Source organism: Cucumis melo, chromosome 1 (genome assembly GCF_025177605.1).
Source record: "Cucumis melo cultivar AY chromosome 1, USDA_Cmelo_AY_1.0, whole genome shotgun sequence".
Classification (NCBI taxonomy): domain Eukaryota; kingdom Viridiplantae; phylum Streptophyta; class Magnoliopsida; order Cucurbitales; family Cucurbitaceae; genus Cucumis; species Cucumis melo.
In genome coordinates, this window is record NC_066857.1 from 17,746,399 (window position 1) to 17,765,374 (window position 18,976).

Consider the following 18,976-nt stretch of genomic DNA (forward strand, 5'->3'; position numbering starts at 1 on the left):
CTCTCTTCATGTCATGTTTTTCAGGTAGAGGCCGAGGTAAGGGCAAAGGCAAGCTGGCGAGCGACCAGAAGTGACCGTGGCAAGCCATAGGGATTTCTGCTTCCGCTTATACTTGTTTTTGACGTTAGTGCCTGAGTTTTATTTTTCTTCACTATTTACTATTTCCTTTCTTTAAAAAGTAGATAGGGCCCGAGTAGGACTTTAGTATTTAATTTATTTTCGCATATTACTTTGATTGGATTTTCATAAATAAATTTCTCAAATTTTATTCGTTTTTACTAAATTTTATGACTTAAACCACGTGTTTTACATTTAGTAATGACTTCACTCAGTATAAGGAGTTGGGTTGTTACAGATTCACAAACATTTATTCATAACCTCACATTCAAGCATAGAAAACAGTTAATCATGAATAATAATTCAGAAATCACGTTCGAAAACTATATTATGACTCACGAAAAGTTCTTAGCCTAAACTCTTTACTTCTCTACTTTTGGATACCTCTTCTCGCCCAATGGTTCTCACAACCGGCTGTTCACCACTAAGAACTTCCCCTTGTTACTTTCATCAGAAGAACTATAACACTTTCGAACAAAACTCTCTTTTTTTATTTTGGTCTTCAACCCTATTTATAGTGACCTTTCATATTCAAGGGTCATTTCCAGGCTTTACACGTGTCACCTTATTGATTCGCCGTGTCATGGAGCCAACCCAAGCCCGACGCGTAGGATAAACATCAACGGCGACTAGACATTCCCTTAAGACACACACCTTATCTCTTTGGAAAGCTAAATTCGTTAATCGCTTGACTCTCTTTATCTTCTCAAGAAGCAACAAACATTTACTTTCCTCATCGAGTTATCAAGTCATTTCAACAGGACACCTACTTCCTCGCCTCATTTTCTTGAGCGTAGGTACTTCTCCCCCCTTTACTATGCTTCAGCGCCTAACTTGTGGCATCTAGCGCAAGCTTCTTTCCTCGCCAATTATTCTTATCACATTGCTTACCTTGGCGCGATAGAACTTAAACTTAAGTCATTTCTATTTGTGTCACCTTTTTTCTTTTCGCATCCTTTCTCGTGGGATGTCCCATACTTACATGTATCTGAAATAACTTCCTCACAAGGATCCTCATGGACAGGACTTCCTTTCTTCAAATCAAAGCCACAATTGTTTCTACAAATGCAAAAATTCTGTCGGCAAAATGCAACTTCTGCCTAGACAATATTCATCGGCAAAAATGAATATGCCAACGTAAAAGACTTCCTTGGACAGTAATTGTATTTTTGGTCACACATGATACATCAATAAATATTGTTTGTTTCATCTTCACATATATACAAACGTCATCAGAACTTTATAATTGCAAAACATATTACTAGCAACACAAAAAAAACATGGACAAAAACTATTTTAATTTGTTTTCACATTAATTTATTATCTTATTATTATTATTATTATTATATGTTTCAAGATCAATTTTCAAATAAAGAATAAAAAATCATTTAACAAAATATACTCCACGTCGAAACAACAAATTTAGAAAAAGAAATATCTTCGACCATTAATACTTTCTAAGAAATATAACAAACTAGAATTGTTCATTGTGTAGTTGATACATGAGCTATGAGATGATTTTTGTAGTATATGTTTATTTTAGCTTGTCCATTGGTTCTTGTGCTTAAAGATAATAATCTTACTGAGTATCAACATATGTATATGTGTGTACATTATAATGTCCAATTAAAAAGTGCTTCAAACAAATTGATTTAGAAATTCATCCACAGTTGTATATTTAACATTGGGATATAGTTCTGTGGCTTCCACTCCAAATGATGCTTCAATATCAAAGTTTGTTTGATCTCCCTTCACAAAAGCTGAGTAAAAAATTGATAGCCTTATGTTTAATGGAGTTGGAGCTTCTGAAAAAAAAAAAAAAAAACACATCAATAAAACAAACAATTAGTTACCTAACACATGGGTTAGTCTCTTTGAAAAGTGAACCTTTATAAGTATTTTTATGTTGGGTAACATTTTTTTTAAATCTTACTTCCCAAATTCTTTAATATTTTTTAAGATATATTAGATAATAGTTTCTTGTTTGATGTTTTCTGAAATTTAAAAGTAAAAATAGAAAAGGGTATATCATAAAAATAAATTTTAGAACTAGTTATAATAATCCATTTATAATATTAAGAAAACTGCGTACAGAAAAAAGGAAATCCTCACAAAGAAAAAGGAGATATAAATATGTTATGAAATATTATTTGTAATAATTAATTGAACTTTACTTGAGCTAAATTACAAATTCTTCTATGCTTTTGATATAGTTTCACCTGATCTTTGTAATTAGTTCTAAAGAGTTTTGGTTGAATCCTTCCTTCAATTTTAAAATATTTACAAAATATAATATATTTCAAATTCTATAACGATAAATACGGATAGAATTCTATTTTTTCAATGTTCATCGATATCATTAATAGATCTTAACAGAGAGTAATAGATATAAAATTTTACTATATTTTATTAAAATTTTTAATAATTTTGTCAACTACATCTATATAGGGTCGGTTAATGTCAAAACTTCTGCATGTTTTCATCTAAATCCCTGTGACAGTTAAAATTAGGACAGTTAGCCAAATGGAAATAGTTAATTCATTGTCATGTTTTTCTCTTTTATAAATTAATAAGTGTCAAGATAGGCGTGGTCACTTTTGCGAGATTTGACTCCATTATCGACTAAAGTGAAACTTTCAAAACTAAGAACTGTTGCAAATATAGTATTTATATTGAAAATATACGCATAATAACATTTTAAATTTTTTTATAAATATAGCAAATATTTCAAAGTCTATCTTTAATAGACCATGTTATAAATATTGATTTACCATCGATAGACCATAAGACTCCATCAATGTTAGAAGTCTATGATTGGTAGACTTTGCTATATTGACAGTTTTTAAAAAGTGTTGTATATTTAATTGTTATTCCAAAAATTTTCACTCATTGTAATTATTCTAAATAAAGTTAAGATCACTATGCTCGAAACTATTTATAATATCTAATTTTACAAAAAATAAAAATAAAAGAATAATAAAGAAAAGATCCAAATTAACCTTAAATCAAGAGTTTTTTAAAAATAAAACAAACTGGCAAAATATTTACACTATATCGAACAATTTTGAAAACGGAAAAAATTCATAGATCCAAAATGGAAAATACAAAAACTGCCCCCATCAATATGCGATGAATTGGCACTCGCACGCGTAATATATTTGGTACATAATCTTGTACCAAAATCGTTTAGATTTCAATATCATTTAGATTTGGCTATCCAAATCTAAACGATTTTTTGTCAAGATTTCTTTGGTATACAATCGTTTAGATTTGGTTATGTTTTGTTACATAACCAAATCTAAACCGATTTTTTATAAAGATTGTCTGTACACGATCGTTTGGATTTAATACAATATCATTTAAATTTGGCTACCCAAATCTAAACGATTTTTTTTTTTAAATTCTTTGTTACACAATTGTTTAGATTTGACTATTTTTTATACATGATCGTTTAGATTTGGAACGGACCGATATCCTAACAATTTTTTTTAATATCTTTTATATTTCGCACACGATCTTAAACAACCAAATAAATAATTTGAATAAACAAATAAAAGAAAACTAGATCTTTTATATTTGGTACACGATCTTGAACCAAATAATAGTTTAAAAAAAATAAAAGAAAAATTGCAAAAAAAGAAGAGAAAAAGATGATAGAAAGGAAAAGAAAAATCGTAAAAAAAGAAGGGAAAATATGAAATATTTAGAAAAAAATGGCACATTTTATGGATTTTTTAATTTTGTTACCCACACTATAAATATTTTACTATTTTATTATATTTATAAAAATTTCTTTTAATTCAATTGCAATTGATATGATTTTCTTTCTCCAACGCTGTACGGTTGAATTCTTATTCCTAAGTTGTTATTGTAGTAAACATAGCAAATATTAAAGAAAAGAAAAGAACAATATACATAGTATTAGATGATAACTAATAGTGATTTGTGGGACCAGTAGATGCACATGTGAGGCTAAATTCTAAAATAACTTTTAAATGAAAGGATTAAGATAAAAATAAAGATAAAAACAAACCCTAAATTGAACTAGCATTGTTTATTTTTTGATTAAATATCACAAGATCAAGTGACGTATGTACAAATACTGTAATATTTTATCATCAATAATAGATCGTAATAGATTCAAATAAACACCGATCAATGTCTATTTCAATTTGTTGCGATCTATTTTTTTATAGAAGATATAAAATTTTTATTGTATTTGTGAATATAATTTTAAACCGTGTAATAATTTAAAACAATATTTAGTTATGAAATTTCATCTTTCAAATCTTAATTTCTTTAATGGATCCCTAAATATACCAAATTTTGTAGCCAAGCTATTAAATATTATCAAATCAAAATACTCAATTGAGATAAACTACAAATTCTGTTACACAAATTATATAAGGGACACCATTTAATAAAAATTCTTTTGAACTATTAGAAAATGAGAAAAATAATGAAACATTTTTAAATATAACAAATATTTATGTTCTATCCATGATAGATATTGATAATATTTTATAGATACTAATAATATTTTACGTAGTTTTGTCATATACAATAAGTTTCTAAATATATTATAATACTAATGAGTTCGTTGAAAAACCAAAATATCTTTGTATTTTAAGTTTGTTTTGGCACTTTTTTACAATATTCGACACGTTGCAATTATTTCTTAAGAAACCAAAAATAGACAAAAACATAAATTTCTTCGATGCACATATATATATTTTGAACTCCCACAAATGAAAAAACTCCTATACTTATAAAGTTCTTAAGAAATTTGGGTCAAATGTCAAATATGACCCAAAATTAAGCTTATTTTTGGGCTCAATTGAACTTTAGCCCAAATAAATAATATTTAATTTGATCAAAATAATTAATATAATCCAACGGTTATGATGCAAACACACAACGTCATTAAAATTAGCCAATTTATGTTTCAATTTCAATTTGGGACACATGCATGTCAACTTTTAATTAGTCCCAATTTTAATTATTTGTATTTTTTTCATTAATTTAGTAAATGGTGTGGCAAGTCGGCATATATAAGATGATTCTTGACGATGGTTTGCATAGAGATACCCTAGAAAAAGTCTTGGTTTGGTTCACATAGCGATAACCGTAGAAAGGTCTAAGTAACTCTATCGTGCCACTCCTTGACTTCTTGTTGTATATACATGGTTTGGTTCATATAGAGATGACCCCAAAAAGGTCTAGGCAACATTATCTAGCCATTCTTTAACTTCTTCATGTATCATGGTTTAGTTCACATAGAGATGACCCTATAAAGGTATGAGCAACTCTATCATGTCACTCCTTGACTTCTTCTTGCATCATGGTTTGGTTCACATAGAGATGACCCCAAAAAGGTCTAGGCAATTCTATCATTCCACTTCTTCACTTCTTGTTGCATCATGATTTGGTTCACATAGAGATGACCTTGGAAAGTTCTAGGCAACTCTACCATTCCATTCCTTGACTTCTTTCTGCATCCTGTTTGGTTCACAAAGAGGTGACCCCAATAAGGTCTAGGAAACTCTATCATGCCACTCCTTCACTTCTTATTGCATCATGATTTTGCTCACATAGAGATGACCCTAGAAAGGTCTAAGCAATTCTATTGTGTCACTTTTTGTGTCATGCATCATGGTTTACTTCATATGGAGAAGACCCTAGAAGGGTCTACGCAACTCTATCGTGCTAGTCCTTGACCCATTATAGTTTGATTCATATACAGATGACCCTAGAAAGGTCTAAGAAACTCTATCATGCCACTTCTCTTAGCTACAACATATTGGAGATGATGATCCTTTCGGCTGCAACATATTAGAGATGAATGATCCTTTCGACTGCAACATATTGGAGATGATGATCCTTTCAGCTGCAACATATTGGAAATGATGACCCTCTCGACTACAACATATAAGAGATGTTGACATTCTCGATCGCAACATATTGGAGATGATGATTGTAAATCCTAGATATTTATTATATATACCAAAGTAAGGTGGTGAACAAATTAAGATTGAGTTTTCAAAGAAAATAAGTTAAGAGGAAGTTTGTTCCAGTATTGAATAATGAGTTTCAAAGTGGGCGGCCAAGCAAGGTGATGCAGCCGTTTTAGATTTGCAAGTTTGGCTAGGCGATAAAAGGTGTGCTAGGTAAGTTGTACCATGCGACCAAGGTAAGGCACGCGAGAAAGGGCGACACGAGGAGCTGAGCGGCAAGCAAGACATGCATCCATCTCAAGGCAGCATGGTGTGAGTGTCAAGGGTTAAGTGATATGGTTTAGGCTAAGGGCTTTGTGAGTAAGCTTGATGCATTGAAGCTTTAGGCATTTTGATAATGTCGTTTTAAGTGGATTACAAGTGTCTAAGCAAGCAATAATTTAAAAAACGTCAAGTAGGAGGTGACTTAAAACTACCATGCTAAAGCTAGTATTTAAGAGAATTTTGAAGAGGGTGTTCTCTCAATTCACTTGTGCGTTTTGGGTATACCACTTGGTGTACATAAAACGTTTGTGGTGGTCCTTCATACTAAGCCCTTCTAAGGCTTGTAATCATATCCTACAGTTATTGGACCAACAGGGAGGCGACGGAGATGAATTATTACGTCTGGTTTTCCTGCAACACAATGTTTTCTTTATCATTAACTTTAGCAGTGGGAGTTTGGCTTGACTTAGTAGTTTCACTAGCCTTCATTTGATCTCTCAAGGTAGTGATTTCATGACTCGCTCATTGACAGCTTTCATTACGAGATTTATTTTTCTCTCCATCTTTTCCATGGCTACTTTAGCTATTACATCTGCCATCATGACAGACGCTACCTCAAGGTAGATTCTTTCTCCAATAGATTTGATGACGATCTCGCCTTTAAGAGATTCAATCATTTGTTCCCAAATTTTCTTTGTGAGTACAGAACCTTGTTCTTGTTATTTCATGTTCCTTCTTGAGTGACTCTAGGTGACAAGGCCAGTTTAAGCATTGTTTGCGACAATAGCTTTGGATGCAGCTTTCCTTAGTGTCATTGGTTGGTTTGTAGATTTAAGTTTCGAGAAAGAGATGAGCACTATAAGAAATCGAAGTGTTCCCGACGCACAAAATGGTGTCGGGACAGACACCTTTCCCCGACGTCATTTTTTACACATCAGAAAAAGGCAAACACATTATTTTAACTTTTCTTGATGCCTTGAAAGGGTCATCAGAAAATAAAAACTCATTCCCGACGTCTAGGTGTAGGACGTTAGAAATAGTTAGCAATTAAATAAAATATATAACTTCTTTAAACATCCTATGCGTCACGTCGGTAATGACACCTCTGCTTCCAACGACACTCGTCATGCATTGGAAATCTTCAAACATTAATTATGTCAGATAGCGATTCCTGAAATCCCATGAATCACATCGAAAATGGTTTTAACTATTCCCGATGCCATTAGTGATTCGTCGAGAATGTTTTTGGCTATTCTATGTTGAGTAGTATCGAGTGTGTTAAGTTTGCAAGTTCCTAAAATAAATTAAGTTTCTCAATGAATTTGTTTATAATGTTTCATGATGTTTTGAGTGAAAAAGAGGGAAAAATATCAAGTCTCAAAACGCACGATTGTCATGTTTTAATACATCGACTGCTACCTATTGGTATTCGAACATTATTACCAAAAAATGTGTACACTGCTATTATCGAACCATATAGTTTTTTTCGTGACTTGTGCGCTAGAACGATAAGAGTAAGTGCTTTAGACAGATTGCAAGCAGATATCATAATCATACTCAGTAAGTTAGAAAGAATATTTCCACCTGCCTTTTTCAGCGTTATAGTACACCCTGTCATTTACTTACCATATGAAACCAAGGTTGCTTGTCCAATTTCTTATAGTTGGATGTATCCTATTGAAAGAAGTTTACGCACTTTGAAACAATATGTTCGAAATAAAGCACGTCTCGAAGGCTTTATTGTAGAAGCATATGTGATGGATGAATCGGATACCTTTTGTTCGCGTTACCTAAGTAGTATTGAGACTCGATTCACTATAGATGAGCGAAATGATGATACTATTCCAGATGACGAGGTATTTAGTAAGTTTGAAATTTTTAAGCAGAAAGTACGACCATTAGGTGCGTCAAGTCTTCGAACTTTATCATAGAAAGAGAAATGCCTCTTCCATTGGTACATCTATAATAATGTAGACGAAATATCAGAGTATCGTAATTAAGCATTTCTTATCTTCATTTTTCTTAGGTATAGTTGTCCAGTATTTGTTATACATTGTTGTTACACAAATTAAACTCATAATTCTTTTCGTCAGGAAACATTTGAGGTTAATACATCGGCAGATTCAAAATGCTTCTGATTTGTACAAAAGACATCAACAGGAATTCTCTGAATCGTTCTGAAATCAGGTATATAGCGTGCACGCATTTGATAGCTGACATGTATGCACTAACATATTTGAACGTGAATGTATATAATCATTGCCACATAGATCTCAGGTTATAGAATTGTGTGAGACTGAAAATCTATCTCACGATTTCTTCTTACTTGCGATGGGACCATCACTTGATGTTCGGTGTTATAATGGATGCATTGTGGTGGGGGTGAGATTTCATAAGTCAGAACATGATTCCCAATGCACTACACAAAATAGTGGAGTGATGGTAGTCAGTGAAAACAATGCCAACGGAAGTGACAACAACAAATTTTTACGGTGTTTTGAACGAAGTGTCATGTGTTCAATATCTGATAAAAAGAAATGTTTGGCTATTTAAGTGTTGGTGGTAGGACACCGATGTCAACAAAGTCAAATGACACATAGGGAATTAGGGTACAAAGTTATCAACACGTCTCATTTTTTGTTCGTCGAGGAATCGATAATTCTTGCGACGTAGACACATTTTGTATTTTACCTAGAAAACCCAAAAAATTATAGTAATTGAAAAGTTGTCCAGGTGGTCTAGAATAAGTGTATATGAGACGTGCCCAAAGTGGACGATATTGACAATGAGCAATTGAATGTACTTGAAATCATAGTCGGTCATCGAGTGGATGAACATATTGAGGATGAGACTCTGCAGGACTAGCATTGATCCTATAATTGTTGAAAGACCGATTTTGCGTCATGTCACTGGCGACCTCATAGATGATAGTGACGAGCCAGTACCTACATAATTAACTAGTTTATATGTTGAATCTGAGTATGTATGTATTCATATTTGTTTAATGAATGTTTCTTTTCTATGTCCACAGGTACTATGTCGTCATTATCGAGCAATCTTGAGGAGAAAAATGTGATGTTCCTATAGTTCAACGAGGATCTAAATAACATTACGGGAGGATCATCCTCGGTGGGCAAAAATTCAGGTGAGTCTCTTGGTATGTTAACTTATAATTATTTTAACTTGTTTCTCAAATTAACTTGTTTTAATTTATACAGTAGAAACTACTCAACCATCTCTGATTCCTAGAAGACGTGCACAATCTCGAATCCTGGAGTTGAAGTCGTACGTTTATGCCAATCGCAAGATTCCCATGTCCATAGCCTCTAGAGCGAAGAAGCCCATTTTACCACACGCTGTTCAGTTCAGTCAGGCCATTAGCGTGTGTGTAAGGAAGACTTTTCCAGTCTACTGACTTAAGTGGGCGAACGTAAGAAGAGAATACATCGAAGTCGTCAAGGGCAACCTACAGGTATGTGCAATACACAATTATGTTTTTATTTGAAACATATTTAAGTTAACCAAGCTAATGTCTGATTTTCTGTAATGTGTAGCGCTGTTTCATGCTTGATTTCAACGATCAAGCAATGAATAGATTCGTTAAGCATTAAATGCTTACTAGTTTCAAGGAGTTCAAGGGCGACTGTCACAGACACTTCAAAAATTATAACGACCATAAAGAGGCACGTGCCAATCTACCACACATATTGGTAGGACATATGGAAGATTGACACTTCCTCTGCAATCACTATATGAGCTATGTGTTCCAGGTGAGCCTTTATATTATGTAATGGTTATTCCATTCAACTTTTTATATGTATGAGAAATAAACAATTGTTTTCATGCAGGAGCAATCACGGACAAACAAGGCTGCTAGACAAAAGCAGCCTTACAATCATAGTAACGAGTCAAAGCCATTTCTACAACGACAGCGCGAGCTCTCTAAGCAACGAGGTGAGTCGATCGATCGTGCAGAGTTATTCAAGTAAACACGCATTTGAGCTGGTGCATTCATATCACAGGCCTTCGAGGATGCCATATAAGTTATTCACGCATTACTTTTATCCTTATTATGTCCTTTTTATTTGTGTCATGCTAACTTAATTTTTAAATTTATTGTGGAATCAAATGCTGGAACTCCAATCTCATCCTACCCAGAGGGTTCTCAACCACTCTCTGGAAATGAGATATGTGAGACTGTTTTGGGTAGACAATCAGATTACTGAAAAGGTCTTGGTTGGGGACCCAAGTCCAAGTCCCCAAAACAACCAGTGTTGGCAGTTCCTTGACCTCGTGTTTGCAATCCACAACGGAGCTTTAATTACGGGTCAAGCTTGATGAAGAGCCTAAACGAGCGATTGAAGAACAAAGAAAGACATCAGAGATGTTAACAGCACAAGTAGAACAAATGCAGAAGCTTATAGAAGACATGAGTTGAGCACAAAGAGGACCATGATCCCTTGCGGTATGTATATACTTTTCCATTGTTAAGTTTTTTAAATTACATTATTCAATGATGATATGCATATGTACTAAACTTAGGCACTTTTATATCATTGTAGATCCCATCAGTGTAGAATGGCATACACGGCTTGTTAGGAGACGTATGTAGTGTTTTTGGATTTTTATGTATTATTTTCTTTTTTAACATTGACTATTTTTTTAGTCGGTGTATTGCATAAACATATGAGCTTGAATTTGATATTTTATATAATTGTTTACTAATTTATTGTTTATTTTCTGTAACTTAATATTGAATAAATCATACTAGAATTGAAAACAAATACTACAATTGAATAAAAAATATTTCAGGAAAAGAATAAATAAAAAATATATATTTAAATGATTTTATGATACACCAAAGGCGTCGAGAATAGGAAATCTCTCCTAACGCACTCCAGAAATCGTTGAGAACATTATTTCCGACGTTATGTTAGGGATGGTGTGTTTTCGACACACGGATAATGTCAAAAATGAAGATGTCAGGGATGGTGTATTTTTTACGCATGGATAAGGTAAAAAATGAAGACGTTGGGAGACATGCACTCTTGACGTCTTGTTGGTAACACGTCGGGAATAGGTTCCCCAACGCAATTCTTTCGCCTCTCTTCCCGACGTATTTTAAACCTTTTCCAACGTTTTTATGCATAAAAAACAGACCAACTTCTTGTCGTGCAGAGGTAGAGAGGTCCAACTATTCGTGCCAATTTTTTCGCACGAGGTTTTCAAATAAATGTGTTTTGTGGAGTTGAACGAACTTGTGTTTATGTTATGTTTGTGTTGATTTCATGCGGTATGGTTCGATCTCTAGTACTTTATCCTTTGATTCTCTCTTGGTCGAATGCGTACGCTTAATTTGAGGAAGCGAAAAGCTTGATGTTCTTGAAGTTTGAGTCTTTTTGAAGAATCATTACAAGAAATCGGGGTTCTCCCAACGCAAAGAAAGACGTCGGCAACATAACGTTGGGAATAACATGTTATCCCGATGCGGCATGTATGCGTCGAGAACAAACCGTTAAAAATTAGATATCATTAATTTTGTCGGACATATATTCCCGACGCATGCTGCATGACATCGGGGAATGCATCTGGAGTAAGGCGCTCTCCCGATGCTATTTTAGTGCATCGGACATGCATCGGGAGTAATGCAAAATCTCCAACACCATTAGTTATTCGTCGAAAATGGCGTCAAGAGAAAGGGGATCTCCCGACGCTTTCATGCTGCGTCCGAAGTTCCCCTATAAATTTGATGTTTCAGTTTTGTGTTTCACAAAACTGAAATGAAGGAAAAAAAAAAAGAGCAGGTGATCAAAGAAGAAGATAAGCCCTCGCCATCGAATTCCTCTCGTTCCCTCGTCGTCGTTGCCCTCATCGTCGTTCCTCTCTCGTTGTCTGCCACTGCCGCACATTGAGGTAAGTTTTAAAATCCTTAATTTTTAGGTTTATTTAAAAAGTTTAGGATTTTTTTTTTTTAAAAAAAAATTGTTTTAGGATTTTGTTTAGGAATAGATTTTTGTTTATGAAATGGAAATTTTGAATGTGTATTGAATTGAAATTTAAAGTGGGTGGTTGAATTGAAATTTCCAGGGGGGGTTGAATTGAAAATTTGAAGTAGGGGGTTGAATTTAAATCTTGAAGTCGGGGGACGAATTTAAATTTTTAAGTGTCTGGGGGGGTTGATTGAAATTTTGAAGGGGGTGGGGGAATGAATTGAAAATTTGATATGGGAGAGGGTTGAATTGAAATTTTGAAGAGGTGGGGGGGTTTGAATTGAAATTTTGAAGAGGTGGAGGGTTTGAACTGAAAATTTGAGGGGGGCAACGGAATTTGTTTGTGTTAAAAATTTTGTAATATATGTTAAGATTTGTTTTGGTTATCCTGTAGTTATGGTAGCCTGTTTGTGTTGAATAACTTTGTTGTTGATTTGGGATGACTATCCTACAGTTATGTAGCCTGTTTGTGTTGAATGACTTTGTGTTGTTGATTTGGGATGACTATCCTACAGTTGTAGTAGTCTTTTTTGTTTTAAATTTGTTTGTATTTGTGAGGGTTTGAAGGAGGTGGTAGTAGGATAGCTTGTAAGGTAGCATTGTTGGAAGGGGTAGGTAGGATGCAAAGATTGAAGTATTTTGTGTTAATAATTAGGTTGTGTTGGCTATCCTGCAGTTATGGTAGCCTCTATAGCTTGAACGGATTGAAGAGTAGACAAGAAATCACCAAACGTTAGCTTCAGAAGTAGAACAAATGCGGAAGCTGATACAAGACATGACTCCGGCACAGCAAGGACCACCACATGATCCCTAGCTTTGCGGTACGTATATATGTTTCTATTATTCTTAAATTTTTGAAATGATAGAGATGATATGGATATATATGTACTAAACTTAGCTACTTTTGTATTATTGTAGAACCCAAGGTGTATAATGGCATACGAGGCTCGTTAGAAGACGTACTACTTTCTTTACGCTTTTTTCTATTATGAACATTATATTTTTTGTATTATGAACGCTATTATATTTTTTGAACTTCTTTGTATTATCTAAATTATCAATATTTCGTAATTTACTAATTTATTTTGAATTTCTTTTAATTTAATCCAAAACGAAAAAATTCCCGACGCAACAAACATCGGGAATACGTTGCACACAGCACGTCGGGGATAGTGTTTTTTTCCTATGCACTAATGACGTCGGATATCATGATGTCAGATATCATGATGTCGGGAGTATGTATTCCCGACGCACAGGTGACATCGAAAATGATGACGTCGGGAATTACGTATTGCCGATGCATCGGTGTCGTAAAAAAAAGGATACGTCAAGAGAAGGTTATTCATGATGCCTTGTTCATAACGTGTCAAGAATTATTCTCCTGACGCATTTCTTCCGACGACGTCCTCGACGTCGCCTTCTGTGTGAGGAAATCGAATCTCGATGTTTTTAGCACTTCTGCTGATGTTTACATGCATCAAGAGTCCCCCCAATTCTCGTAGTGAATGTTTATATCTTCAAAGGAACTTAAGTCTTCAAGTGTTGTTGTCTTCGAGAGCTAGGAAGTCTTCATGTTTTGTCGAGAGTATTCTCTCTAGGCTATCTGGAGCAAAAATTTATGAACCCCACAAATGAAAGAACTCCTCTATTTATAGAGTTCTCGAGTGAGCTTTATAGACTTTAGACTTGGTTGGTCCATGGGTCAGGCCCCCTAAGTCTAACCATATAGATTGGTGTCTTATTTAGCATTTGGAACTAAATTAAACTTATTTTTGGATTCAATTGAACTTAGCCTAAATAAATAATATTTAATTAGACCAAAATAATTAAATTAATCTAACGGTCATGATAAAAACATAGGGCATAATAAGAATTGACCAATTTATGTCTTCAATTTCATTTTGGAAGACATGTCAATTTTTCGTTAGTACAAAATTTAATTACGTGAAAGTTTATTTAATTAATTTGAAAATTTAAAGCTAACCTTGGATATTCTTCAACAGTTGTTCTTCGGAAACGTAGATTTTCTCGAGGATTATCCCACATTTCTTCTCCCAAAGAGACACAAGATCAACGTAAGAGTAGATGTTTTGAAGAGGTCTAACATAGAGGATTTTGTTGAGAGTTCTCGAATCATCCACAGCTTTAATAATATAGGTGGCAATATCATGTTCCTCATTGAATATTACTACAAATGGAAATAAGAAATAAGTAATTATGCTAGATATTGTTGAAAACCTATTTATGTTAATATAAATATCAAAACTTTAAAGAACTTAAATAGAAACTCTTTAAATATCAGGGACTAAATTGAAAAAAGAATAGTTATCCTAAATATTTAAGATTGCTAAAACATACATATTTAGCAAAAACTTATTTTAAGTTTATGTCATCAATTTTGTACTAAGTTATTTGGTAGAAACTAATGATAAGCCCATATTATTTATTTATTAATTAATTGAGAAATACTGGATTAGGTGTTTGAAATCACATCTAATTGAAGTTAGGGTGTCGGGTGTTTCCAAATGTATTCAAGTTCTTGTCAAAATTATTGATGAAAAGAGAAACTTAAATAGGTTTAATATAGTAAAATTTAGATATTAAAAAAGGATGTTAAAGTTTCTGGGGAAAATAAAATTAAAATCAAGTATGTTGTTAGGGTAATTCTGGACATGAGAGAGAGTGTCCTCGAAGAGAGGAAGTAAAAAATTAAGTAACAACTCCTAGTTTAACATGTTAGGTAGGACCATCTTATTCCTTAAATCACTTTTTATATGATTTTAAGTGAAAACTAACTTAAGTATTAGAGTGCATGTGACAAACACTATACCGATATGATTGTTATATTATGATTATTTGCGAGTTATCTTTTTTTCAAAATACAAATTCACATAATGGTCAATTGAATCTTTTTATCCAGATTTTTTTGTCATCAACAAGGATAATATTAGATAAAAGGGCAATAATAAAGAGAATGAAAACAACTTATTTATTTATTTTGAGTTTAATAAAAACAGAATATGAGATTTGAGAAAAAACGGTAGTTCTATAAAATGTTTTAGAGATTTATTGAAGATCAAACATATTGAAAAATGAATGAACGATCTTAAAATCTTTTATAATATGATGCATGCTCTATGCTACATGTTTCTCATTATGCATATTAGTTTAGAGTACTTCCAATCTCATATTTTGGTTCATGTTTTGCTTAAATGATATTAGTGTGGATTGGTAGAGTCAAAACATGATAAATGATGAATATAATAAGGTTAATTGGTGTAAGATTGAGAGAAGAATTGAGTTAATTACCCTTAGAAATTCCATCTCCTAAGATAAAAACTTTATCTTTAGGAGGAGCGGAAGCATTGAGATCATAAGGCTGAGCCAAGGAAGGAAGGAACCAAGCAGAACAAAAGTTAGAGGAAATAAAGGTAAAGGGAATATTAGCATCCTTCACAGCTTGACGAATTTGAGCCTTCGCATTGAAAAGTGATTTTGCTGGCTCAACCCCATGCACACGATCCACATCATTCCCATACTCCGAAGGCAAAAATCTCTTTACAAAATTAAAACCATATGATATGATAATATTTCTTTAAAAGGAAAACAAAAGTTAGTGCTTTTTACTAACCAGCTTAACCTTCTCAAGTTCAATCAATCCTAAATAAGTGTTGCAATTTCTATTATTATATGTTCAAATTTGGTTTGTTTACTTTGTATTTTCACAAATCAAAATACTTTCTAATTAAAATCAAGTTTAATGTTAGTGGGATATATGAAATCTACAAGTTTTGTTGCTAATATATATATATTCAACCAACATACAGTATATATATTAGCAACAAAGGGATTAGTGGTTTGAGTTGTTCGATAACTTACCATTTTAATAATAATACTAATATTATTAATAATAACAAACAACAATAATAGGTGTCAATATCAACAAAACTCAACTAAAATAAAGTTTATTATATATATTGATTTTAGTTGTATTATTATTCATGTGGTTTGACTAAAGTTCATAAAATTATTAATGAGATTAAAAAGGAAACACTTGAACGATGAAAAACAAAACTTAAATTTTACAGACTATACACACACATATATATATATATATTATAAAATTTGAAAATAAATTTGCAATTTTATTTAACAATAACAATAATACATGAACTTTATGCAAAACATTTTTACGAAACTTTATTACCGGATTGACTAAATATTAAGAATTTGAGAAGATTAAGAATCAAAATGAAAAGTAACTACAAATTGAACATAGCTTGAAGGTAGTTAGCATATTGTATATAAGATTAAAAATGACTCGTTTGGTATAAGTAGCTAAAATATCATAAAACTAATAACGAGACTTCTTACCCTAACATTGCCTGCTTCTTTGATGGCTGAGATGATTCTAACTTGATCGGCAAACAGATCATTACCAACAGTTGATATTACCACATCTACTTGTTTTATGGCCTTAACCAGACTCTCGTGATCGTAGAGATTGCCCTGAATACAAAAAAGAATGAGATTTGAAATTCTAATTTCCCTACCCTTTTTTATTTCCATAAACAATCAAAGGTTCATAAAACTTGACATACAGATACAAAAATAACTTTCAAGCTCTTGAAGTGGTTGATGATGTGAGATTTAGTTGGATCAGAGAGAGTAGAATCACTTAAAAGAGCATAGGTTGGATGGCCAGCCTTGGCGCTTGCTTCAACCACAAACTTACCCACATAGCCAGTGCTTCCTATGAACAAAATCTTGCATTTGCTTTGGGTGGCCATTTGTTTCATCAAAATTTTAGTTGAGAACCAAAAGGAAATTATGATAAAGTTAGACACTACGTTGCTCCGACATAGTTTTATAGGCAACAAGTCTTTGATTTTCACAATTAAGTTAAATTGTGAAAATTGTTCAATCTAATTTAAACAAAAATTTAATAGTATTTATTGGTTGGCAAGAACAATTGAACGACAAAGATAAAAAAAGGAAAATTGTTTGTAAAAAATAGAAAATTAACATAGAAATTTACAGTGTTAACTATATAGGGATATGAGCCCTACCACAGAAAAAACAGGACTAAACTCAAATTAAATGAAAATTGAGGAATATACATATATAATTAAATTGCATTTAATATACTGCAAAGTTGGGCGTTAAGCATGCTTTTCAAAAATTAATTAAAAAATGAATAAGAGAAGTAGAAACTTAGTTTTATGGACGTAATCTACAAAAATGAATAAAAGATTGGGTAGTGTTGAGAGAGTTCCTTATTATCTCAGATTGAGATTTGATGTGTGAAAATCAAACTTTGAATTATATTACAAAGAAGAAGACAGTGAGAGATTTTGCACACAGTACCCTCTTTGTTTTTGCAAAAATTAAATTGATGTTCACATTTAAATCAACATTTCTCACCTATTCTATAGTTTTATTTTAATTAATTTAATTCTCTAATTAAATAATTATCAAATTAAATATTACATATTTAATTTAACCTACATTTCAATTATATTCAATTATATTTCTCTTATAAGCTATAGTTTTATATTCAATTCTATTTCTCTTATAATCTATGGTTTTAGTGTGTTGCATTAATTTTAGATTATAGATTTAACATGTTCGTATTAAATTAATATTTGAACTCCTTCAAATACTTAATTCTTGTATTAATTAATTTTGAGTCATATTCACAATTAAATTTATATTATAAAGTTTGATTGAAATATAAACTTTATATTATAATATATTACTGTACATTATATTGTTTTCCTGAGTAAAGTTGAACATTTTAAATTCTAATCAAAATATAATAACTCTTATGCTCTTTACGAGCTAGGAAAGGGAGCAAATAGATCTACATATCAAAAGCTCTAATGATAAAAGATTAATTGGAAACACATTGATCACATTAATAAATATTTGTTAACTGTGTGTACATTCTACTAAATACTCACAGCTGCACTCTTCTAACTGTAGATATATTTTTGTGTCTACAGATGTAGATCAATAACAACAAGCTAGTCCTTCACAAATGTTCGTAACACCAACTAGATCAAATTATCATTTTACCCTTAGGTTACCTCTTAATCCTTAAATATCAGTGCTTCTCTAATGAACATATTTATGGTCCGATCCAACCAATAAACAAAAACTCATCTCAGGCCAGTAAGAGAGTAGGAAGCTTTGTTTAAGTTTCGAAGTCCTCATTTAACGAAACACTACTCATCTGCTTACCCTAAGTCGAAAAGTAGTGAATTTCATCATGTAGTATTATGTTCCTAGCTTCCTGCTCAATCTTGTCTCCAAAATTATTATAAGCATATAGAGTCTAGGAACTAGTCACTCTCACCATACGAATCAAAAAACCAATTCCTTGTGAACAGAAATGCATAATACTAATAACTTGTAGAAATACAAGTTATCGTAGCCATTTACTTAAAGTCACACTACTACAAAACTGGATTTACTTGATGCTTTTTACTTGTCAACTATTGGTTTACTTGACGCTTTTTCAATGTGTCAAGTAATCCAGTGTAAAAAAATAAAGAAGGTTTACTTTACAGTTTTTAAGCGTCAAGTATAATTATACTTGACAAGTAAAAAGTGTCAAGTATAGAACATCCTACATATCCAACAAACTTG

At 32.4% G+C, this 18,976-nt stretch overlaps 1 protein-coding gene across 1 annotated transcript; it reads right to left on the reverse strand.

Moving 5' to 3' along the window:
* Nucleotides 1–1,755: 1,755 nt before the first annotated feature.
* On the reverse strand, nt 1,756–17,115 carry LOC103490369 (phenylcoumaran benzylic ether reductase Pyrc5-like). Its single transcript, XM_008449862.3, has 5 exons — nt 16,927–17,115; nt 16,700–16,834; nt 15,635–15,881; nt 14,310–14,513; nt 1,756–1,922 (listed from the first exon to the last, which is right to left on the reverse strand). The coding sequence occupies exons 1-5, from the start codon at nt 17,113–17,115 to the stop codon at nt 1,756–1,758; spliced, it is 942 nt and encodes a 313-aa protein (XP_008448084.3).
* Nucleotides 17,116–18,976: the final 1,861 nt, after the last annotated feature.